Source organism: Anser cygnoides, chromosome 11 (genome assembly GCF_040182565.1).
Source record: "Anser cygnoides isolate HZ-2024a breed goose chromosome 11, Taihu_goose_T2T_genome, whole genome shotgun sequence".
Taxonomy (NCBI): Eukaryota; Metazoa; Chordata; class Aves; order Anseriformes; family Anatidae; genus Anser; species Anser cygnoides.
In genome coordinates, this window is record NC_089883.1 from 4393183 (window position 1) to 4418512 (window position 25330).

Below are 25330 nucleotides of genomic sequence, written 5' to 3' on the forward strand. Positions count from 1 at the left end.
ATCCACAGGATGGCTTTATAGGCAAGTGTGTGTGGAAGGGAGTTGAGATGGTTTAGATAGGAGCTGGAGAAGTAAATCAGTGCTCAGAAAGGTCAACACGTGTCACAGGGATCTTGGCCTGTAAAACTTCTGTCGCTTCATCTTCCATCAGAACCGACTGATTTCCTGAACGCGTGGTCTCGTTCAGTCACGGCTGGTTGCTCTCCAGTCAGGGCTCGTAAAACACCTCAGTAAATGGTTTTGCTCTTGTGTTTCCTGTCCAGGTTTGAACTGATGCGCATGTGCTGGCAGTACAATCCGAAAATGAGGCCCTCCTTCCTGGAAATAATCGGGAGCATTAAAGACGAGCTGGATCCAGCATTCAAAGAGGTCTCCTTCTTCTACAGTGAAGAGAACAAGCCTCCGGATACAGAGGAGCTTGACCTGGAGACTGAAAACATGGAGAGCATTCCTTTAGATCCCTCCTCCACCCTCCAACCCACTGACAAGCACTCAGGACACAAAGCCGAGAACGGCCCAGGCGTGGTGGTCCTTCGGGCCAGCTTCGAGGAGAGACAGCCGTACGCACACATGAACGGGGGACGCAAGAATGAGAGGGCCTTACCGTTGCCCCAGTCTTCGGCCTGCTGATCCTTAGAACCAGAATCTCACAGAAACAAAACACAGAAAAAAAACACACGTATTGGGGGAAGAAAGAAAGAAAATTACAATATATTCAAAGCCTACTGTACCTCAGTGGATCTTCAGAACTGCCATAGCTGCACTTGGGAGAACCCTTTTTTCAGTAAACAAGTTATCGTTTTTTCTTTTTTCAATATGCAAGCAGATGTTTGTTTCAGTAAAGGACTCCATTCATGGGGCACACAGTTGGCCTTTTAAAACTCTAATGTTAACACTTAATAGCAACAGAAAACTTGAGATCTGATGTCTCTCTCTCTCTTTCTTCTCTCTCTTTCTTTCTGTCTCTGTCTTTGCTTCATAATGGGAAACATATCTGCGTGCAAGTTCAACCGTACAGCACTTTTATCAGATCAAAGATATCGCAGGCCAGGTGGCTCCCCAGTACCTTTGCAAGCACCTGCCTAACACTGTAGGTCTTTATTAAAAAACAAAAAAACAAAACAAAAAAACACATACAAAAAAAAAAGAAACAAAAAAATAACAAAAACACACACAAAAAAATACAAAAAAAAATTTAAAAAGACTGGATTTTTAATGTTGCTCTTTAATCTTTTTAGGAACACGTAAAAGAATAAAAAAGGGCCATCATTCGTCCAAGGTTGTTACCATTTTCAACGCTGCCAAATTTTGCCAAAAAACTGAACTCTGTTTTTTGTTTTTGTTTTTTTTGTAGGCATGGAAGGAGCACAGTAATCAACTGCTCTGTTTAAAGGAGATCCTGACCAATAAATTCTATTCAATCATACACTGGTATTTAAAATAAAAACAAAAATCAAATTGTCTAGACCTTTTTTCAAAACTGGACAAAATGTGATTTTTTTCTTGCGATGGAGAAGATAAAAGGGATGGGGTAAAGAAACAGCCCTCTCTCCACTCCTGTCCCCATCCCTATGAATTCTGGACAAAACTGGCAGTGGTGAGCTAAACAAACGTGTGCATTTTGTACAAAAAAATTCAACCGCACGCCAAAAATGAAACATGAAAAACATGAAAAAACCGGCAGAGATCTCCATCGTTGCAGCCTGCCTTCCTTCACAGGCTTGCAAGGAAAAAACACCTATAAAACAAAAATTGGAGAAGACAAAAAAAAGCAGTAACCGGATTCAAGTATATAATGCTTTGTTGACCTTTTCTCTTTATTATTAAGACTTCTCGAAGGGTCTTGCAGTTCTATGTTAGACCATGGATCATTTGCATACACATTGTCTTTTGTGTCACTTTTATAACTTTTTTACGGTTCAGATACTCATCTATATGTCTGTACAGAAAAAAGCTGCTATTTTTTTTGTTCTTTATCTTTGTGGATTTAATCTATGAAAACCTTCAGGTCTGCCCTCCTTCCCTTCCCTTCCTTCCCACTTCAACAGATTTTCTTATGCTTTGTACTATAGTGTGTAACTTTTACTTCTTCCTTCCCAGTAACTGATACCTTTCATATGATTTGCCATGAACTGTTTAATGCCTTTTTATAAATACATTTCCTCCTTTTTTTTTTTTTCCCATTAGTTGTTTTACAACATCTTGGCTGTGTGGGTTACAGGGCTTTTGAGGAGGACATGGAGAAAGAAGGGACACCCTGCGTGGAAACACTCTGGCAGCGGTGTGGTGTTTTTAAAACCCGGTTTTCCTTCCTTCCCACTAACCTCTGCCCAGACAGCATGCGAGTCTGTTACAGTGCAAGGCATGATACAAACTCAGGTCAGAAAAAAGGTTAAATATTTAGTACATTCTTGTTCAGTGTTTCTATTCATTGTTGTACAAGGGTCCTCCCCCTCCTTCCCTCCCTGCTTGTTTTGGTCGTGGCACACATCCACCCACCCATCCCCACACACACTCCCCACACAGACAGACAGACACACACCTTTTTTATTTGTTGGGTACAACAGCAGACACCAGGCTTTTGGGTCACTGATTTTTAAAATGATTCTTTTAACTCTTCCACCCCACGAGCGAGAGCTGTACCAATTGCAGCTGGCGGTGCCAGGCGTTCTTAGGGTGGCCACTAAAGACCTGGCCCAGCTCTTTGCCTTCCTGCTGAGGAAGCCCTCGTGGAGGACGCCTTGGGCTGCACTTTGCACCCCTGGTCAAAACAAAATAACGAAACAAAACAGCATGCCATTTCCATGGGGCAGGGTGGAAGCACATAGCTGAGGCCAGTGGCTCGGCTAGCAAACAGCTACGTGTTGGCAGCTATGGAAACCTGTACAAGTCCAAGCCTGTTGCTTAAATCATAGACCAAACCTCAGAACAAAAGAAAATGAGTAAGCTTGTTTGTTCAGTTGCAGAAGCCTTGGTGAAAAGGGAAGGAGGGGGCAATCATCAAGTCTTTAACCAAGGAGTCGTACCAGTTGCTCATCTTAGTTACAGCATCTAAGCCTTTGTTTAGCACTGATCCAACCAAATGATGGCAGTGAAGAGGTGGTTCTGGGATGGAAATGTTTAAATCTTTTGAGTAAGAACAAAGAATTAAAATATACTGATTGCTAGTTTTGACTGGAGATTTTAAAAAGTTTGTAGTGCTTTTTGCTTGTGTAGTTTAGGTCCCATTATCTTCTCTTGCCTCTGTCCCATAGTTATTTTTCCCTTTTAAAAATGAAAAAGACAAAAAAGTTAATTAAGAAGGTATTCTATGTAGGATTTTTTATTTATTTTTGTGATATCAGTTTAAATCACTGTAGAGATGCCCCATAATAAATTTAAATACTGAGATAAGGGTTTTTGAGTATGACAGGGGGACAGTTTTTGATTTTTTTCAAACATTTATCTACCTCACTCTTATTTTTTTATATGTGTGTATATAAAAAAAATACATCTCACATTTCTCAGCAGCCAATAAATGCCGTTGATACTGGTAACCTCTCACTCCATAAACCACATGCTCTAGGTTCTGGAGGGGAACAGTCACTGCTCATCACAAAGGGTCACTTCAGAATATTTGCCTCGATTCCAAGGAGCTTTGCCTTTTTGGTCCCAATTTGTTCCTGTGAGGAGAAAACCAAGAGGTGGCTGACTTAAGGTTATTCTAAGGAAACACAAAGGCTTTTTAATGTGTTGTCACGGCATGTTTGGATGAGTGGACAAATAGGTGACCTGATATAAAAACTTTAAATTATGAATATTTGATCAAATTTGTTATAGAAATGATTTGTTTACAATGTTTGCAGGTCCAGAAGAGTTTCTAGAATAAAGGAATGGACTTTCTGTTTGTCCTAAGTCATTCCTGCCAATTTTTCCTCAGATACCACAAGCACCAAGAAGATACTTGGTTGAATCTGCATTCATTTGGCTCATACAGCAAGCATTGCTTTTTTTTTTTTCTTTTATTTTTGACCAAAACAGTGAAAAAACCTGCCCTGGGCTGCCTGATATTACTACATCAAGTTTACAGCTTTGGATCTTTGCTGCTTCTGTTTAATGAAAGCACTGATTTTTTTTTCTTTTTTCTTCAAAACTAACATTGAATTGATTTTTTTTTTTTTTAATGTGCCAGTAAAACTTCAGTTCCCTTTTCATCCCCCATTTATATGCTTCATAACTGTGGATTCTGATGGACCAGCCATCAAATTTTAACTGCCCTCTGACAGCGTGTAACTGGTTTACAGGCACACAGGACTAACACGAGCTTGCCATCAACATGATGTATAATGTTTCTCTTTTTCCAGCTCTGGCAGCTGTTCCTGCAGGTGTTGGTTGTGGTATCTGAATAATGTGGTGCTTGCCTACTTGGAGTTGTACATGGCCTCTTGAGTATACAGCCCTGTGGTTAAATACTACAGGGTTTGTCTTTGGAGGGAGCATTTCCCAAACCCAGAAAAAAAAATAAGTTTTTACTATGCTGTTTTTGTTTTCCCCCTTTTTCTGAGCTTCTTGTGACCTTTTGGTGTAGTGACTATTCCCCTCTCTTGCACATATTGATTACCACAACTGGAGATCCTCAGATCTTTCAGCTGGCTAGGAGGGTTTTGTTAAAACTGTCCAAGTTACTGGTTTTTATAATTTTATGTAGGTGGTTTAAAAATGCATTAGGAAGAAACACTAATGACGTAGCACCCATCATGATAAACATTTCAAAAAGCACTTCAATAGAAGACAGTCATGGGACTAAAAGTACGCATGTGTGATGACAGTCAGCTCTCCTGGACCAAACCACCTTCATGATACCATTGTGTTCTGTGTTTGCAGTTCAAGCTTAATTACTTTTTTGTTCTGTTTGTTTCCATAGCTTTTTTTGTTGTGTTTTGTGCATTTTGAATAGCTTTATTCACATGGGTTTTTCATGCAGACTTCCCTTGGACAGTAAATCAAGTTGTTTATGCATGTGAACAACTGAGAATTAATGTTCGCTTGATAGAGTCATAATATGGTTTGTAATGTTGTTCTTCCCTGAGACCACTGGCTTGTCTGGTATGGAAAATTTATTTAGAACTTGAGCTATATTTGAATAAAGTTAAAGTAATCCAATTTGTTTATAAATTAAAAGCAAAAGCCCACCCAGCCCTGAAAACCAGCATTTTGACAAATGGTACCAAGATGTTCTAATTGCAGTAGGCTAACAAATCGTCATTGCTATGGGGAAGGCTTTGATTTAGCACTCGGGCCGTTGTTCTCGCCTGACCGGCATTGCAAAGCTTCGCAGTGGCACAGAAGGTGGTTTGGTTGCGAAGGAAGGTGGCTCCTATGTAAACACAGAAGTGTCAGCTGCTCGGTACTGAGATGCGCTTTCAGGGGAGCGATAAAGTAGACGCAGAAGCCAAGTGTGATGGGAAGTTTGAGGCCAGCCTGTGTTCGCCAAGTCTTTCTCAGCACAATGCCTCTGCTCTGTAAAGCTGGTTCTAAGTGATGTATGATTCCAGGGATGCTCGCACTGATGCTCCTGTTGGTCTTTAGAAACAAGTGAAGCCCGGTTTGCCCAGGACGACTGGTCACCAGATGGAACTGCTCTCAGGTCCTCTGGGAACTGCCGAGGGGTGTTCAGTACAATCTGAGTCTAAGTGAACGACACTCCTGTTGTTGGTATAACTCCATACATATATATCTATATATGCATATAGATATCTGCATATGTATATCTATAATATAGATATATATATTTAAACCCTGTTCATTCCATTAGTACAAGTAACACTTGTTTCCTGTTCTTATTTTGTTTGTCAACAGCGTGTTTAATCACTGGGCTAAACAACAGTGGAGGAAGGTGCAAGGGATCCACTCCTTACTAACCAGTGATAAAAGCCAGATATTGCAACTTAACCCATGAGTAGTTGTGCAGACAAGACTTTAAGAATGATGTGTAGAAAAACCACAGCGGCCAGGGGTGCTGAAGATACAGAACTGCAAATAGGCAGGAGGGCTTCAAAGGATGCCTCAGTTCAGAGAACTGGTTGCTCAGAGGCGAAAAGCAGCCTCCGATACTGAGTGCAGCCAGGTAAATCAGAATTGAGAAGTATTTGTATGGAGACGTATGAAAACAAAGGATATGGAAATGGATATTTACAAAGACACAGGGCTTGGCAGAAGTTTGAAGTTGTTTCCTGAGCTTGGTGTGTGGGACAGCAGCAGAGCTCAGATTCTGATCATTGGTACTTGTAAATAAACTTTTTGACTTTCCAGCTGAAGTAGTAAACTCATTAACGGGAGTTCGACGGTTTTTATTATCGATCTGTATGAATCAGTCTCAACCTACACTTGGTCTGTTTTGCAAGTACCTTAAGACTATCACTAGGTTGTATGCGAGCGTGCGTGTGTGCGTCCATCTTTTTTTGTATGCGTTACGTTGATTAGTAATCCATTAGCATTTTCAATAGGGCTTTAAGTCCAGTAGATTACGGGTAGTCAGTTGACGAAGATCTGGTTTACAAGAACTAATTAAATGTTTCATTGCGTTTTGTAAGTACATAGAATAATTTTATAAAATGTTTGTAGTTTATTAATGCCTAAAATATAATTTAAGGGCACTTTTCTGTGTCTGTGTGGGTGTGTCTGTATGTGATCAGTTTTTTTTTTGATGGTACCAGTTTACTAGCTAGCTTTACAATATGCCAAAAAGGATTGCTAACTTGTCCAATTCATGGCTCATCCCCCTCCCCTTACCCACCCAAGCTTTGTGTCCCAGTATATAGCGAATGAATAAAGAAGTTGGGGAAATGTTCTGTATCTTCAGTATCCTGGTCTTCCAGAGCCCTCTGGTTGGGGTGGGATCATCTTAACTGGTCATTTCACTTTACTGTCTAGTGCAGTTAACTTAATGGACTACACGAACCTCACTGGTTGGGGAAACAGAACGGGTTTTGCTGCTACGCAGTCTCACTTGTGCTGTTCAGTACCTGCTTTATGGTTGCCAGGTGGTTTGAAGGATACGACTGCATAAGAGAAAGAGGGAAGACGGTTTTGTAATTACTGTTGAAGAACTATTTGCAGAGGTCTTATCATTCTAAAAGTTTGTATGCAGCCTCTAAAGATACTGAGTACCATTTGAAGCTTTGTTGAAAGAGGCAAAGCAGGGTCCCTATTTATTTTTATTTAAGAATACTGAAGATCCCTTTCCCCCCCCTGAAATTAGACTAACTGCATTTCTGAAGTGTTACGATGATTTAGATATTGTTTAAAATCAGCTCTTCTGTTTTCTAAACCAGTGAGGTTTGAGATGAAAGGATTGGCCAGAGTTTGTCTACCTCTGGGACAAAAACAAAACTAGAAAGTGCTAAGGAATGGATGCAGTTGCAAATACAACATTTTCCAAGTTTTCTTGTTTAAATTTTTTTAAGAGAAAATTAAACAATAACATGGCCAATTTATTACATAAAAAAGACTTGCTGTGTATAAATTATTCCTAAAGAAATTCCTGTGTTTATATTAAAATGAATCAGTAGATAAAAAAAAAATTCAAAATGTTTTTGTATATTCTGTTGTAAGAATTTATTCCTGTTATTGCGATATACTCGGGATTCTTTACATTATGAAAAGAAGAAACTTTGTCTATTTTGAATGGCTGAAGCTAAGGCTCCTTTAGTTTCTCTTACTCTGCTTTTTTCTAGTAGTTTCAGTACTACATGATTTAAGTTAAATAAAAGAATTCTGTATGCATTTGTCTCTTTCTGAATTTATTGTTCCTTATTGCAGAGCAAGTACAGCTTTAAAAAAAATCTGTTTTTCTTCTGCCCTTTTGGCTGCACTTGATTGAGCAACTCTGAAAAAAAAAATATCTTTGTGGAGGTCAGTACTGCCATTATGTTGTGTTGAAATCTAAACTATTTTAATCCAATGACACTGAGTTTGTGGGCCCTTTTTCAATGGGACTTTTGGGTCCTGCTTTGCAGTAGGTGGTTTCTTTTAATAAGGGAAGCATTTTTATTTATTTATTTGAAGGAAACCCTTTTATTTACCTCTACAGCTATCCATAGATGAGGCATTCACCCATCCAGCACGGGGTTATCAGTTTTCTGCAAAGATTGCTGGCAAAGATAGTGGCAAGAAAACTAGCATTATTCTGACATTTCCAATTCCTCTGACTCTTGTTGTCAAAATCTTGACTAGGGCACAGTGGAGGCCCAGAGCTTGTTCAGGTGTCTTAGCCCTTAGGTTGTCCTTGGCTGTTGACCTTTTTTACTGACATGACACTTGAGGAAATGAGCTTTTGTTTTCCTTAGAAAAATCCCAGATGCCCATATTAAGGCGCTCCTGTTCCATTCTGCTGACTGTTTTTGAAAAATAACTGCTAGTTTTATGTCATAATTGTCTGGTTTGGTACTAGCAAAATTACTAAGGAGAGCACGCGTTGCCATTCCATGTGTGCTATAGAGGACACTCTGTAAACCTCTGTCTTCTCCAGCATTAATAGTGCAGTACTTCTGTATATAGCTGCGTTTGAGACATCGAGGAGCCTGGCTTGGCAGGGGAGAAGCGCAGAAGTGATCTGTCACTGTCTGATCCCAAGTTTTACAACTTGGGATCTCATTTGGTTCCTGTTTTGTAAGAAAGATGATGTGCCATAACGCATTCCACATCACAGTGCTTCAGTGATTGCCTTTCTTGGGACAAGTTAGCTTTTTGATTTTGATGTATAAATCCCTGAATAGCCGTGACCCATTGTACTGAGAGACTGTTGTCTTTGTTCTGTGCTTTGTGGAAGGACTACAGTGTTTTCCTTTGGGACAGATACTGAGAATTTGGGGTAAATGGTGTTTTGGGGCAATTTAAACCCAAATCACTAACAGCATTTCAGTGTCTGCCAGATTCTAGCTTTTTATTTGCTTTCTTTTTAAGTCACCCCAGCTCCATAGTCTGTTTTTGATGTGAAAACCAGCGTTTACAGCAGGTCTCCAAGAGATACAGATATCTGAAGAAACCTTCAGATAACAGCATCCCTGTGTGTTTTGGTTTTCCCCCATATTTACAGTTGTTATATGGGCACCTTCTATTAGATGAGCTATCTCATTGGACTTGAACAGGGACTGAGAAGGACCTCTGAGATCCAGTGCTGAATGTCCTTAGAGCTGCAAGCATGGATCTTGATTCAGTAAATCTGTAGTAATGTTTTTCTACCCTTTGGAACTAGGATTGAGCATCCAAAATGTTTCTTGTTTTCTCCAAAATTTTCAAAAAAAAAAAAAAAAAACTTGAAAGATTTTAGAAAATGTGTAACAACTTTTAAGTCCACGTTCACACACTTTCTTAAATTTGAAGCAACCTTATCATTGCTAGCAATACAAACTATGATTTTTTTTTTCTCTTAAGCTTTTTACACCAGAGTAATTTGTTTTCTGTAAGGAGATTTTGCTAAAAATAACTTGGAATATAAAAATCTTTTATGTAAGGGTTTTAAATAACATTTGCTACTTTTAAGAGGTAAGGAATTGCATTCTAAGAAATCCTCTTTTTTTTCCTCTTTCATGATCCATCTTACTCTCTTTCTTCCCCACACTGTTTTAACATTTCTAAGATAATTGTCTGTAATGCTTTTCCTAGAGAGTCTGCTGTTACAGATTTGGATAATGGAGGCACATGGATGAAAGCTGCTCTTCCATTACCATAATACAGAGAAGCGTAATAGGTGTAATCGCAGATATACCTGAAATATTAAGAACAAAACAGAAACAGAAACCTGGATTAAGGAAGGATAACCTTTGATTAAATTTAAATATTCTTTAAGTAGCCAAACCATACCTGGTTTATAAAATTATTTAACATATTTGTTTAGTGAGTAAAGGAAATGCTGAAATAAAACAAGCTTGAGAAACAAATATTCCTTATCTGATGATTTAGTTTCTCAGACACTCACCCAGAAGGAACTTCAAAAATAAAAATAAAATCACAAGACATGCATTCTTTTCTAGGTTTCTGTAAGACAAGTCAGATGAGAAAGGTAACACAGCCCCACTGGAACTACAACCATGCCATTACAGTACACTAATAATTTTTTTTTTTTTTGGTGTGGATCATAAAACCACACAGTAATGGTGAGATTGTTTCTTTTTTTTTTTTTTTTTCCTTATCACCCTACTTTTTAGCTTGGAGACCCAAATCCTGAAAGCACAGGCCAAGATAAGCTACTAAAAATAAAAATAATTTTTGTTTGTTTTTGTTTTTCTTTTAAATGAAGAAATTTTAATAGAAAATTGCTTCAGTACTACTGCTACACATGATGAGATCACAGACAGTGTTCTAAAGCTACTTGTAATTGTTTTGTTCTTCGGTGTATGTATTTACATTTTGTATCCCTCCCAGCTGGGAAAGATAGATTAAAATCTGCTACTAGTCAGTATTGCTTTCAGACTCTCTAATAGCACAGGTTTACTGGGGTTGCTAATCACAGGGTGTGCTATGTTGAAACTTGTTTCCTTTGGAATTCATAAATCCATGGAAAAAAAAAATCTACTGACTGTAGTTTTTCACTAAGGCTTCTCTACACAGAATTTAAATTTATCCTAGTTTCATACTTGTGCCACTTGAAGACCTTGTTTCAAAGTGATTTTGGTTGGAGGAAAAGTCATCGCAAAGATTCTTCAAGGTTAACTGAGCTGGCTGAATTACTTCTGCTTTTACTCTGAGACCCCGATATGCAATGTTTACCTTCCCGCATCTCTGGAAAAGATTATATCAATCCCTTCCACTGAAATGTTTTTCCAGAGAGTCTTCATATTAATTGTAGATTCAATCTTTTCCGGACCATCTAGCATGCAACAGCCACCTTCTGGGTGAAAACCACAAGCATCCATCTCTTTGTAGCCTTTGTTCTTCCCACACTGCTCAAGGATGATGATTGCTTTGGCAGATGAAGCCAGCCCAACATGAACAGTAAGCTGTTTTTTCCCACCGGCGTGAATAACAGGAAATTAAAAATGAGACCTGTTTTTTAAAAACATGTAATGTAATAGTGCCAAGCATTATGTGAAATACTAGCTTCGAGGTAGGGAGTCTTGCTGTAGCTCATGCCTAAAAAAAACTTTGATAAGAGATTATAAATGAGAACAAAATTGTGCTTAAGTTTGTTTTTTTGTTGTGTCTAGTCAACTCGGGACTTCAATGCTTCAGTACATTTTTTTTTTTGCACCATGCAATTTATGGTGGATATTTTTTACTTTGTTCTGCATGCAATTCTGCTGTTTAAATGGCACAGAGTTAAAGCAGCATGCTAATTATTGTGTGCTCCAAAGTTCAGTTTGAAACCTTTATCACTGTTTTTATAGTCACTATCCAGAGTTGTCTGATGCATGTTGTGCAATAATCTTTTAGAAATCTTTTTAAAGATCCACTGAAAATAGTATTATTCAGAAATGAAGAGGAAGATTGCCCAACCTTGTAACTAACTACTCACTAGTGGCTGAAGAGTTGTCCATATCTTGAAGACTTGCTCCTTTGCTTTTTGGTAAACCACTGGCAGTTGCATGATATGGAGATCTATGGTTTTACCAAGGCCTCTCTTGGACAGCTCCTATAAATATGAAAAATAAAATATATCAAATCAAACAAAAAAACATGATGGATGTTGAGGATGTAAGAACATTGGATTTCTCACTGTGATGAAAGAAATCGGGCTGATCCAACTGAGAAAACATATGGAAGAACACTGTAATGCATTGTTTCCTAGCCCCATTGTTCCCTAGCGTCACATCTGTGTTGAGCCACTGTTGTATTTTCCAAAGGGATGCTCCGTGTCCAGTGGGTGGTTTGTGTAATTCTTACTGCTCAGGGACTGCTCAATGGGGAACCATGAAATGCAGGAATTCTCAGGAAAGATCCATGCTGAAAGTGTCTATTATGCTTTGATACAGTTAAGAGCTGTTCCTCATGAAGACCTAGTAGATAAACCTGTGCTTCTGGAGACAAATGAGGGAGAATTCACGTGAGCTGTCACTCAGGTGATGTGCCATCTGTTGGCTTGAACTGCTTCTGGTAACCTCTGCTGTATTGTCAGTACGAGGTCACATTTAGAAAGGGTTTAATTGCGTTTTGGTCTAGAATATGTTTCCCCGGTAAAAGAAGGAAATGTTATTTATTGGAATGTTATCTCTCTGTCACTTAGTTGGAGTTCTGCATAGGGTTCTTTCCCAAAGGAAACAAAAATTGTGCTCAGGTTTGAGGTGAAAGAAACAAGGCCGTTCTTGAAAACAGCAGGTTGGCCAGATGGTTGGAAGATGTCCTGGAGAATAGTCAAGGATGAATGTCATGTGGAAAAGACTTGAAATTCTTTTGTCAGTGGAACAAGGCATAGGTTTCTAAGTAGAAGGTAGAATACTTGCAATGGCAGGATGCAGAAAGAATGCGTCTGAGGCAGAAAGCTGTCCCAGAGAAGTAAAATGGCGGTTGAAAATTCCTGTTGCATCTTAGTAGACCGCTTCCAAAGGAGGGTACAGATTTTCTGAGCTTCTAAGGAGGACCTAGGCAAGAAGGCAGTAGCAGCAGTATCTGATTATACCAAGAAATTTGTAACTTTTTTGTCAATGTCATTGTTTCCTCAAGCTTTCCTTTCTTACTAAGGATACTTGTGTGGATGGGACCCACAGTTCTAAGCTGTGTTAACTGGGAAATTTGCCCTTCAACGCTGACTTCCTATATAAACTGTTCCAATTTTCTTGTCAGCGGAAACATTGATTAGCTGTGCTCAATAAACTATTTGACACAAGCAAGGAAACAATGCCTGCAGGGAAGTAAACACATCTAGAGAACACTGCCAGCCTTTTTTCCTCTGGGCGCTGACAGTCTTTGAGAGGCCATTGCATCATCTTGCTTAAGAATGCTGCACTGTGTCTTAGCTTCCAAAAAAGAAAACCCCAGCTGGTTCACAATTAGCATTTTATTTTCTCAAACATCTTTAATTTTAACATTTAATGAGATTCTTCCTTTTTAACTGTAAGGCTTAAAGTACTTGACTATCCATAACTTTGGTACAGAATTTGGAGACAAGAGAAGAGTTGTTAGGCTATTCTCCTCTTGCGCTGTCTGGACTGACATTCTGTTGTCACCATTTGTCACAGGAAAAATGCAGGAATACTTTTTGTGCAGAACAAAATCAGAAGCTGGCCGGTAGCCCAGAGCTGGGAATTTGTGTCAAAGACAGATAGTTTGCTTCGTCCCACGAAATTCCAGCATGTTGTCAATAACGTATATTACTCTGTTGTCTAGGAATCCTAACCACGGACTTGCACACCATTAGACCAGATGTTGTGCGAACGGAACAACAAAAATGGTTAAGGCTGAGACAAGAAACAACCTAAATATTTTTTGCATTTAAGGTGAGAGACAGAAGATGGTTAGAGAGGAAGACTGGATCTGGAAACTAAAGAGCTCACATTGGTGAATTAATTCAGTAAACGAGTGTGTCTGTTGTAACTGAAACAGCAAAGGAAATGTTGAGGGATGACAGAAGTTTTGGAGGACATTTTTGTGGGAAAAGTGGTTCAAAAGAAAGCATAAAGGTTTGTTGTTGGAATGTTTTTCTAAAAGGGAAATGGAATCCAGCATTATCAGCTGACAACCTGGAGCGACGGCGAGTTGTGATCATAGTCCCAAGTCAGTGGAGCTCTGGCCCACGTCCCTGCGTAGCCCTCTCCAAACAGAGGTGATTTGCACAGAACAGTTGAGCTCAGAAGCAGCGGTTGTGTGTCGCACTGGGTGTTACAAGCAACCTAAACATTCAGAAAACTCCAGGAAATTTCACAGAGTTTGCTTGAGTTTCCACTGATTTGGGTTGCCTGGAAGTCGGGGGGTGGGGAGTTATGTTGTGTCTGTTAATTTTGTGAACCTCATTCAAAAAGGCATGTGTTGGTGCAGAAAGAAAAGCACAAATATCCGTTGACCCAGTCAGTCTGCAATCACGTTGCAAAGGTTTTTTTGGTTGCAGGTTTTGTTTTGTTTTCTTTTACTTCTGTAGATACCTCTTTAAAGCTTCAGGGATGTAAGAAAGTTCCAGAACAGCAATGGAGGAGCTGAATAGCAATGTCTTAGTTTCACAGATGATGAAACTAAAGCAGAGAGGGAGCGCGAGAGATTAAATGACAAATTTCCAAAGACCACATGGCCAGTGGCAGGATGAAAAACTGCGCTCAGAGATCTGATCCTCATCTCCTGATAGCAAACATAGTTCCCAGAAGCAGTTGGAAATGTGACCTGTTCTTTGCACTAACAGTTTAATTGCTGTGAATGTTGTCACTCAACTTGCATTTGTGCCCTATTAACTGGGGACTTCGACCTTGATGGTAGATTGTCCTGCTAGGCTTTTTTAGCTGCCAAGTAACAGAGGGGAGTTTCTGGAGGAGACACAGAAACAGGGTCAGATCAAGGGGTATTGGTGGGACCACCAGTCTGTAACACAGAATAAACAATTCAGGGCATCTGAGATTCTGAGGGTCCCATGTGGTACTGAAGAGCATATCATAATATCTCAGTGCGGCCTGCCTGCAACTGTGGAGTAAATGCTTGGTGGAGTTTTTGTCTAGGGAGGCTGTTCTGTGCTTCAAGAGTTAAAAGTGCTGCTGGTGGAGATTTCATGCATATTTTAGAAGGGTATTTCAGGTGAATGGACTTATGAGAACCATGAAAAACTTAGTGAGACAGGTTTCTAGCAGAGAAGCTGTCCTTCTAGTGCTAGACAACCATGCTGGGCCATGTGACAGCGTCTATAAAAGCTATGAAGCTTTTCTCAATGACCCTGAATTGACGGGTTCACCTGTACTTTCAGATCCTTTTGATTCTCCTTTTCCCTAAACACTCAAGAGGGGCACTTGCTAAGGAATGAGAGAGCTCTATAGATGTGATGCTGATGGATGCCTTGTGTGCGAGGCTTCCTGTGCTGCGAAGAGAACTTGGGTTAATGCAAACATAGCAGGGTACGCCTTGCATGCTTTGAATATTTTATTTCTATGTTATGAAAGAGGCAAGGCGGGACAATGCACTGGTACATAGTATCAATAAGAACTCCAAGAACTCAGAACAAATGCTCTTTCTAAACCAGCAGAAAGAGAGATTGGTAAAGTCTTATTAACACTTATCATCTGTTTCTTGGAGATGTCAGAAAACGGAAATTAGCTTTTCCACCAAATCTGAGGTAGTAAATGGTTAATTTGTAAGAGAAACAACATGGCACAACCATTTTTTGGAGTGCCCAGTGAAGGGGCATGGAAGGGATGCAACTATTGGAATGGCTGTGTGCTCACTGGATAAATCTCTGATCCATCCTACAGCAAGAAAAGAGATTCAGGAAAATTGCTGATCCCATCAGCAAGGTGGAGAGTGAAAAAGCATCTTGCAGTGAAGCTAGCAATGGTGATTTTAAGGAAGCATATGTGTGTAAGAGTGAGTGTTTCTCACAAAAGTGAAGCCATTGCTCTTTGGCAAAGGCTCCATTCCTAAAGGCATGGAGGGTAAGGCTGTATTTTGAGAATTAGGATTCTAGGACTCCCAATACACGTACTTCTACAGGATTTGAGGTGCTTTTGGTGTGAGGACCTGCCTGGGATATGAAGTCTTAAGACAATAGATAGCAGTGTTGCAACATCACCGAGACTGCAATGGTATCCTGGCTTTCGATAAGCGTCAATTCATTTTGAGGTACTAATTAGGATAGCTCTGGATAATGCTACACAACCATTAAGCCTGCATAATCCTGTTCAGTAGCTCTGGTCTGACTGCTCAGTTCTTTCTTGATGATGAGTTTGAGTGTACTCTTGCTTAATTCTCAGAAAAGAGAGTCAGCAGGAGGGCTTTATGTGACGTTAGTGATCCATGCAGGAACCACAAGCCAAGTCTACATTTTGCTATCTTTAATATCTGTGCATGAGCTTCCTGAAGACCATTGGACTACTCATGTGAACAAGCCCAATGAACAATACCATGAGATTGCTATTTAGTATGGAAAAGCCTATCAAAATTCAAAGTACTTCCAGATTTGCAGCAAATTTCCCTGAATTGTCTGGATTAACTACCTTTGCCAGGGAATAGGAAACCAAAGCAGCATGACCAGCATGAATAAAAATTAATTCCACACAGAGGGTGTCACACCAGAGGGAAATGGATTCGTTATCCTCCATACACAAGGACTGACATCTGTTTCATTATGGAATGCTGTAGTCCATGTTATGTAACTTCCTGGCATAGCAAGTGCATGGCATTGTTACAGAAAACTCATCTCATCAGTGCGTTCTGGCTTTAGGCTGTTTTGCTTGCAGATAAAGAACATGTTTTATTTTCAATGAGAAGCGGATGATATTGCATCCAAAATTAGAACCAATAGGAATCGGGAGATAATGAGTACAAACATTGTCAACTGACAAATATTTGTGGTTTAGGGCACATGTCAAGTTGGAGTTGAGATAATTTATGGGTCTCCTGTGATGGCTGGGGTGTGGAAAGGTATAACAGAAGTATTTTTGTTTCTTGTTAGCCTACAGGGATAACATCCCTCATGACTTGGAGTGGATAATAGATCTATTCTTCCAAACATCAACTTGCACTCGGTGTTCCTATCCCAGCAAAGCTAGAATAGAAAATCTGTATGGGTTGGTGGAGTTGCTATAGCTTTGCTCTTTGGAAAAAGTTACTAGTTCCTTGTTTTTCCATCATCTTGCCTCGACTGCACTTCACTTTGAAGACAGATCCTCAGTAGCTGTCACCAAAAATTGTAATACAGTCATAGTCCTGTAGGGCCATCATCTTTCTGTCACCACTAGTACTTTCTTATAGCTGCCTTTTTCATTCCAGTGTCCAGATGAATTTAAATATTTACAGACTTATTTCAGTTCCTCTAATAGACCATACTCCCCTCAGGCTACACTTGTATGAGAAGGAATTCACCTTAGACATGATAAAATGCATTGTGGTATGGAATGGCCTGTTTACAGAAGACAGAGATAAACTGTGGTGTATGCATTAGTTGCAGATAAGGCACCATTCCCATGGGGAAAAAACAAGTCCTCAATTTTTTAAATAATAGTTTGAAAAAAAAAATCTTGCAAATGATGTTCACTTAATTATTCTCTTCCCTCCATGTTGGGGGGTCTTTTCTAAGAGGCACAATTCTATTTAATAAGACATGAGAAGTAAGTTTCTAGAAGGGAATAGAAAGCCTTGAAACAGTTTATGGTTGGATCTCCACAAAATATAAAACACCTCCCTCCCTTTTTTGTTATGCTTACCTTCACTGCTTCCCAGCTAGAATTAACCAGGTGTTGCCTAAAGGGACCAAAACCTGGAAAGGAAAAAAAGGTGCTTTTAACATATGTTTGCACTGCAAGTTTAGATTAGGTGACATGTATGCACCCTCATTTTGTTCTTTGTTATAATATTTTTGTTTATGGAGGCTGACATTTTCTTAGATAGTACTTTTTCCCTTTATAACATTTAGGGGAATAGCATTTTCATTTTTGCACGTGCTGCCATAAGAACTAATCCCACGATCTTCATTCATGTCAAGGCTTCCTTATGCAATGTCCTTAACTGAAGTTGGTAAATGTACTGGAGCCAGTGGGACGGGTCATGTAAGCGATGATTTGGGTGATGATGATATCATCCACTGCAGAAATACCACTAGTAAATGAACTGGTGTCAAATACTCCCAGGTCACTGTCAATGTACTGTTCTTATTGTTAAGGCTCATGAAGATGAAGGCATGTGTGTTTGAAAGAGTAAAACTGGATTTTATTTGGATTTTTTTTTTTGAATCCCAGGTAACAGAAAATTAAGTTTTCCATCAGGGAAAACGTGCTTTTTGTGGTACTGGGCAAAATCTTTCATCACTTGTTCCCCACAGGAAAAGAGAGGGGGAAAGGGAAAAGGACTCTTTTGAATCCAAAGTACTATATTTAATTTTACAATTAAAAAAAAAAAGATTCTTTAATAAAAAGAAAAAAATCATTTTGACCTAGATGGGCATTTTATCATGAAAGAGTTTGATGGAATACTCCCACTATCTTTATTAATCTCAATTACTGTTCTCAGTCCATTGTGTTGGCAAGTCTTTGATACTGGGTGGCAGGAAAACTAGTTTGTGAAATGGTTTTAATGCTTCACTTTTTAAATATTTAAAAATCTACAAATGGACAAATAAATACTTACAGCATATGATTGCTGTTTTGCACGTTGAAAGTTACTTGTACGTGGGAACAATTAAGCCTAAATGTAGGTTTATGACAGCTTTAATAATTAATGGAAGATTTTAAGCATTTCTTAATTTGTTGATACTTACCTCATAACTGCTCACTATTTTCTCTTTAATATTATGAAAAGCCTGATGGTGCTAGTACTTTTGACAATGATTTCCTCAGGCTTAAGGTTGTACTAGGGGGAGGAGAGGGAATAGGGGAAATAGCATGCATTTCACATTCACAGGGAACAAAAAATATCTGACTAGTCCCACTCCACTTTCAGAGGGAAATTAGGGAGACACTCACTTCATTCTGAAGCTGTTGTGCATGTTTATGTACCTGTGTGCGTGTGGAACAGTAGAATTATAATACAGTTATTAAGTAGGTCACAAACACATGCATCTCAGTCTTGGCCTTAAGAAACCACCATTTGGGATAAAATTGTTCTACAAAAAGAAATGAGTAAATGTAGGAGAGCTGTACAGTACTGACATACCTGAAACAACTTGAAGAGCTAACTGGCTCAATATTATTAGGCACTATATAACAAACTGGGCTCGGTGCCAGCAGGTTTATATTATGAGCAGGTGAAAATGTGACAGAGGCATGCTGTGATAATCTCTGTAATAGCTTAAAGATGCACCTGTGTCTCTAATGGGACACACTAGTCTGAAACCATTTGAACGAGTATATTTCTGCATGTAAATGGCTATGTAAGGAGAGGAAGAAAAAATAAGGTGCTAAAGAAGTGTGCCCATCAAGGTTATATGCTATAAATATCATAGGAGAGAGCCAGGTTGCCAGCCTTTTAAGAGGTTAGCAAATACCTCTTGCTCTCTCCTGTACTCTCATTCATTTCAACTGCAGTTGTTTGGAGCAAGACAAACTAGTCCTGCTCATCTTGGAGCCATTAAAAAAAAAGAAGTGTTTAATTGAAAACAGCAAGATGCAGATCTCTTTGATGTAGCTTCAACCTCATTCCTTTGTCCTCAGATGACCCACACTGGAAAATTATCCAGCAACTCACATGTCAAGATATGTGTAATGATTGCCTTTAAATGAGCCAGTGGCAATGAGAGGAATAGCGAGCACCAGCATTCCTTAAGAGCTTTAACCTTTTAAAAAACTCAGAAGTCTCTAGCTGGTGTTTCTGTCACTGTAATTCAGCAGCAGTTATAGCCAGCAAGAGAAAGACAAATTCTGTCCCTTGTGCTGCATGTGCAGGCATGCTCTTTTCATATATTTAATTTAATGGTCTAGTTTAGCGGCGATGAGGTAGCATCTCCTGTTTAAATTTCCCTTACCTTGCCATGAATCTGAGACCCTGAAACTTGCCATGTGTTGCTCTAATTCTGGACACTGACTATGTGACATTGTGATGCAACCTGGTTTTGTTGCTTTAGAGCTCCTTTTGGGTAAGCTTTATCTAATGCTAGCCTGTACTGCCTTGAGCTACGTGGTTTGGATCAGAGAGAATGTCAACAAAGATTAAAACATGGAGAGAATGAACAACAAACCAAACTGGATGGCAGTGAAGAGGGCATACTGCAGTCTGTTTCCTCTGACATATATCTGATTTTCTTAAGAAGGCACAGTAGTAAGTTATTTTCCATTTGGAATTGTTAGTATGACCATTTGCTACTGTTTTTCCCTCCGGGGAACTGTTTATGACAGAGATCAAGTATGTGTGCATACTATCTTTAGCTAAAAGAAGAAGAAAATAAAAAATCTTACCAGTTACAACCACAGTGGATTTCGAATCCATGCTCCCAAAGGTGAAATCTTGTTGTCTTTCACTTCCAAACAACAGTATCACAATTCATGCATCTGTGGCAGACTTCCTCATTTGGGGCATCTATTTTTTGATTCAAGCTGTTCAGCAGCATGCACGTTTCTATTGGATGAAGGAAAAGGTTTCATAAAGCTGAGACATGTTGTGATTCACCTTACATGGATAGTTTGTGATCTATGTAACTTTCAAAACAAATTGTTACGTTTCATTATTTGAGATAGAAGGCCGGCTGATGGGGACTGCACCAAATGTCTTTTTCTGTTACCAGGCAAGCAACAACAGTATTTGGGGAAGAACAGAAAAGACTTAAAGAAACTTTTTGAAAAATATACTGCAATATCAGAAACCTGTTTATATACAAGTAAGCAAAAGTAATTGGATCAATCTTATTGTATGTCTGTGAATATTGTGTTTTCAGCACAGCTGTAATTCACTTCAATCGTGAACAATTCATTAACTACAAAAATGTGTCTGTCCATTTCCACCGTCTTTATGCCTCTTTCTTACCACCTATAAATACAGAGGCAACTCTTCTGTTCTTCCTCATAGCACTTACCTAATTTACTAATCTTGAGCTTTATCTTAAGCCTTCTATTAAATACTTCAAGCACCTTACACTTTCAAAAATAAACAGGAAAATATGCATTTGCTAAAGCAAAATATTTACTTGGCAATAACATTGAATGGACAACATATTACAAAATTTCTCTCCAACTTAAAAGGTCAAAGGAACCCTAGAAGCTGGGTTATAACTTGTTGAAACTGGGGAGCTTAATTGTCTGTCTTCATTAAACTGAAGTGCAAGAACCAATAGGGGGCCTGAAATCAAAACATATGCACATTGTCACTGCCCAAAACAAAAGCATATGAAAGTCCTCTCGGGAATTGTAACTATGTGGGCAGAGGGTTTTGCTGGGTCTTGTTTTGAGTAGGAAGTGTATGCGTGTGTGTGAGAGAGAGAGGAGAAATAAACTAAGAATAGAAAGCCACTATATAGTCTCAAGAGAGATGGTAATTATGAGACCTTAAGAAAAAAATGCCTGAAGAAATCTCTTGGATTGGGTGGTGGCTGAGCAAAGTTTGGAGCTATGAGCTGTTTCTGTCATCTGAATCCTCCTGCGCTGAGAGAAATTTGTGGATTCTTTTAAATAAAATGACTCTGATTACACTGCCCATGTCTCTTCCCGACTAATACAACTTGCAAAACTCACTTTTGCTAGCCACTGAGGCTGAAGGAGCGGCTCACACAGTAAATGCGAAGAACTCTACAGCTTTAAATAATGCCAAATTTGACGCAGCCTTCAGTGAACTGCACCTACAATGCCACAGTCTTTCATTCCCCTAGGTCATTTAAGATTTTTACCAAGTATTTTCAGTGTTGCTGGTTACTAAAACTTCTCCTGTGATACCGAACAGTACAATGACATACCAGTCCTCTCACAGTTATTTCAGACATACTTTTTTTTTAAATATATATCGGTAAATTAAAAAAAAAAATGTCTACCTTCTATGGAGAGGTCTAATGAACAAAGCATATGCAAGGAATACAACAGATTTAAGACCTACAGTTACTTAATTAATTTCCTGCATATGAAATTATGAATGTGTTTTGTTTGTGACATTATAGCAGCTTCATAGACTTATATTGAGGGTATTAGTTGAATGCTGGGAAACACTAAACATTTTATTAGATGTTCTTGCATAGTATAGATATCTGTTAGATCCATATACTCTGAAACAACTGAAATCAAAGCTACTCTTGAAATTTTTGAGAACCTATGAGTGTAGCTTTGTTATTAGCACTCACACACGTATATGTATTCATAACATATGGATACTTGAGGTTTGTGCAAATTTTTCTCCCCATTTACAATTCAGAAACCGAGCCCTGGCTATTCGAAGGCAAATCAACTCAGCCATAACTAACACTGGTTGTTTTTCTTCCTGCTATATACAAGTATGATTGGCATAGTACTCATCTTGGGGTAAAAAAGAATTGGATGCAACTCAACTATGAAAGCCCAAGTTATCTCTTTGAACACTTTACCGTACAGTTGTTTGATACGTTTAAAATGTTTTGAACTCCTAAGAGGAAAAGGTATTTTCTGTAAATGCACTCTCACCACATTGCAGAAGTACCAGAACACTGCTCTAATAGCTCTTTAGTGGTGAAGGTAACAAGAACTGAATATGGCCCTTCATTTAGAAACAGCTCTTCAAATTTTATCCCTTTTATTATTACTTACATATAGATTTTTTATTTCTTGCTATTGGCAAGAACCAACCAACATGTTAAACTGTTAAGTGGAAATGTTTAATATATTCCAAATTTATCTCAGCTGTCCAACGTTTAATGAGAGGAGGGAGAAATCGAGCTGTTATGCTATTTAACACTAAACTATAATGGGACTTTAAATAGAAATTTCAGCATCTAACACTTTACATTTCTTTTCCATTCAATAAAAATAAATGATCCTCAGGGAAGATCAAAGATGGCATACAGGTAGGCGGAATGTAATGTCACAAAAAGAGAAGAGACAAACATTTTGGTGTAAAGTTTGCTATTCCCTATAGACCATTGACCTACATGATGATGAAACCCCTGAGCTGAGAACAACGTACATGATACTCGGGGAATGCTGGAAGGTGCAAAGCTTCAAGTGATGACAAGAATGTGAAGAAACTCACTGATGTGCTGTGAAGTGGTTGCGTGACATCGGCTTTTTTGAAAGTCATGGTGTATGTGCGGACATTGCGTTGCCCTGTTGTGGAGAGAAAAACTGCTTTGCCTTGTTGAGGAAAGAAAATGCAAATCTACGTTACCACGTTTTCAAAAATATTTGAAGGGAAGATCAACCCTGTGGAGTTTTCTTTTAAATGCTGACAGGGAACAGAGCGTGTAACAGCAACACGAGGCACTTAAAGCACTTTCCTGAAATGTTGTGTCCGATAGACTGAAACCAGTGGTGTTCCCCGACAGCGAGCCCAAAGGAAAGCTTGCTTGTTTCTATGCAAACGTACTATTATTTCCATGTACTTCCCCCCCCCTATTTTTTACTTTGATACCTGTGCTAGCTATTTCAGAAATAATTAAGCAATCAGACAATCTCGGTAGGAAGGCTCCCAGGAGTCAACACCTGCATTCTGTTTTCTAATTTTGACAACTGTGTATTCTTTTTCATATTCCTACCTCTACTTTAGTTGTTAATAACGAACAGCAGGCTAGATTTTTCAAAAGCCTCTTTCACATTGCTAAAGATCACCACAGTACACGTCTGAACAGTCATAAAAATACCATTTTTGCACTTCACTATTCCCAGGGCTTAACGAAACTGGCATTAGCCCTATCGTTTGTCATCCTGGACCTTTTAAATGAAGAATTCAGAACTTCTATTCAGCATTTTTTACGGTGAAGTGCGATGCTTGGCTGGTGCTTGCCAGGGGGAGGACAGGAGCTGCTCCTTAGCCCCCCTGCCACCTTGCCCTGCGTTTGCAGCCACCTTCTCCTCACCCTTTTTAGCCTTCCCTCCTAGAGAAGCGGCGCCAGGCCGGTTTATCACAACCTCCTCCGCTCTTTTGTTCCCCTCCAGCCACCTCTCCCCTCAGCCCGGCCGCTGCCCCTCGCGTCCCGCCCTCAGCGGCTGCCGGGCAGGGCCGGGGCCTCGCCGCCATCCCCCCGCGGGCCGGGGGCGGGCCAGGCGGCCGGAGCCCGCCTCCGAGGCAGTGATGGAGGCCGAGGGAGGAGGAAGAGCCGCCGCTGGTAAGAGGGGAGGGAGAGGGCTCGCCGCCCGGGCCCGCACTCCCCCGCGGCTTCGCCTCCTTCCCCCGCCGGCCCCTCGTCCCGTCTCTCCCCTCACGCCGCCCTCTCCTCCTGTTCCTCCTCAGGGCGGCGGCTTCGCCTCCCTCCTGCCGCCCTCGATGTCCCCCCGGGCCGGCTGCTCACCCGCGGGAGGCAGGACGCGGTGCCTCGCAGCCCCGCCGGGCGCCTCCTCCTGTGAGGGGCCGCCGGGCGCCCCCCGCCGCCGCGAAATGGCGGCGTCTCCTCAGCGCCCGCCTCGGGGCGCTGCCGAAGCGCCCAACGTGCCGCCCTGCCCTCGTCGCGAACACTTTTGCGCCCTCGCCTGCGCTCACGGCAGGGCGAGCCCAGGCTCCTCGTGGCCGTGTTCCCAACCCGCAGTTTTCCACGGGGTGGCTGAGGTGAGGAGGTGCCCCTGGGGTGGTCCCGTCTGACGCCCTCCTCAAAGCGGGCCTACCAGAGCAAGTCGCTGAAGTTTTTCTTTTCTCCCTTTCCCGAGCACACAAGTAGCTTCTCCAGGTTTTTTAGGGTAGCCCAAACCTGCCCTGAAGCAGAGAGGAGCTGGCCCCAGAATTTCTGTCAGCTTTGGTTCAGCGGGTGGCGCTGGTAAAATGGCGCATCTTGTGTACGTGTAGAGGCACAGGTGCATCGGGCTGTGACTTTAATGGTGAAGTACTTGAGAACTAATAAAGAGCAGAGGCAATACTTTGTAAACATACTTTTACATCTGTAAGGCCCAATTGCAGAGAACATGTTAAAGTGTTTACTCAGACTGAGGTACAACACTGTGTCGGGGAGGAAGGAGCAGTAGACACATTGTGTCTTGACCACCAAGAAATAATTTGCTGCATTATTTTGGTGTAGAGAATAGGTATAAAAGGCTTTCTACGTTGCCCTTGGTTACTTAAGAAAGGGTATTCAGTAAGTACTTTCTTTGTTGATCGTGAGATGATTGTAGAACAAGAAATACATGGTTCGTAATGATTAATTTTTTGGGGAGAGAAAAACCATCTGCTTTCAGCCCAAGTTAATCTACTGGTGTTTTTGGCCATAGCTAAAGAGCTTCTCTGCCTAGTGTGGGCCAACAGAGAGAACTCACAATTTGTTATGAGGTGGAGCACTGCTTTGAAATGAATAGACACTGTGTTTCCAAATGATAACACTCCTGGTGCTTGGTATGGGATCTTATTTTAGGACAGGTGAGTCTTCTGCACATGCTCTATCATGGATTTCCAAGGCAGTCTGGCATGTGTAGTGTTCCTGGTTTATATTTGACTAGGAGCACTTCCAAGAATCTCTGTTCATGCACTTGTTTGGATAAGGGCCCGTTGCATCACCTCAGTTAGCTTTTGCACTGCTTTCCCTCCTGCTCTGTTTTTATGCTCTCCTTTCTTAATTTGTCACGCTAGCAGGTAAATGGAGAGAAAGTGAATTTATCTTCTGAAACGCATTTTAAGTTGCTGCCATTTATCTAAAGCACCTACT

The 25330-nt window shown here is 40.3% G+C and overlaps 3 protein-coding genes across 10 annotated transcripts in view; 2 read left to right on the plus strand and 1 right to left on the minus strand.

The window, feature by feature from the left end:
* IGF1R (insulin like growth factor 1 receptor) overlaps positions 1 to 7764 on the plus strand; it is a 179829-nt gene extending 172065 nt beyond the window's left edge. For all 4 annotated transcript variants that reach the window (XM_067003772.1, XM_067003774.1, XM_067003773.1 and 1 more), the window contains one exon: positions 264 to 7764. In XM_067003772.1, the coding sequence (XP_066859873.1) occupies positions 264 to 630 (367 nt within the window). In that variant the 3' untranslated portion in view covers positions 631 to 7764. The remainder of the gene's footprint in view (positions 1 to 263) is intronic.
* On the minus strand, positions 6675 to 24650 carry PGPEP1L (pyroglutamyl-peptidase I like). Of its 5 annotated transcripts, none has more exons than XM_048076252.2 (7): positions 23993 to 24195; positions 22738 to 22811; positions 19992 to 20151; positions 17310 to 17362; positions 11495 to 11611; positions 10750 to 10979; positions 6675 to 9748 (listed from the first exon to the last, which is right to left on the minus strand). In XM_048076252.2, exons 3-7 carry the CDS (start codon positions 20020 to 20022, stop codon positions 9580 to 9582), a joined length of 600 nt encoding a protein of 199 aa, XP_047932209.1. In that variant the 5' UTR covers positions 20023 to 20151; positions 22738 to 22811; positions 23993 to 24195; the 3' UTR covers positions 6675 to 9579. The 5 variants fall into 5 exon arrangements, with proteins under 5 accessions (XP_047932209.1, XP_066859878.1, XP_047932210.1 ...); XM_067003777.1 differs by having other exon boundaries at positions 22672 to 22811; XM_048076253.2 differs by lacking the exons at positions 22738 to 22811; positions 23993 to 24195 and adding an exon at positions 24303 to 24650.
* The window catches only part of LOC106036443 (protein FAM169B), a 269050-nt gene continuing 267305 nt past the window's right edge, over positions 23586 to 25330 (plus strand). The window contains exon 1 of the mRNA XM_067003776.1: positions 23586 to 23809. Within this exon, the coding sequence (XP_066859877.1) occupies positions 23776 to 23809 (34 nt within the window). The 5' untranslated portion in view covers positions 23586 to 23775. The remainder of the gene's footprint in view (positions 23810 to 25330) is intronic.

Bases quoted from the DNA above. Each gene is read 5' to 3' on its own strand.
- PGPEP1L (XM_048076253.2), bottom strand. From the start codon at position 20,022: ATGGATTCGAAATCCACTGTGGTTGTAACTG. The intron at 17,363-19,991 runs GTAAGATTTTTT...TTTCCTTTCCAG, and splicing joins ATCCACTGTGGTTGTAACTG to GTTTTGGTCCCTTTAGGCAA. The intron at 9,749-10,749 runs GTAAACATTGCA...TTAATATTTCAG, and splicing joins TTTTCCAGAGATGCGGGAAG to GTATATCTGCGATTACACCT.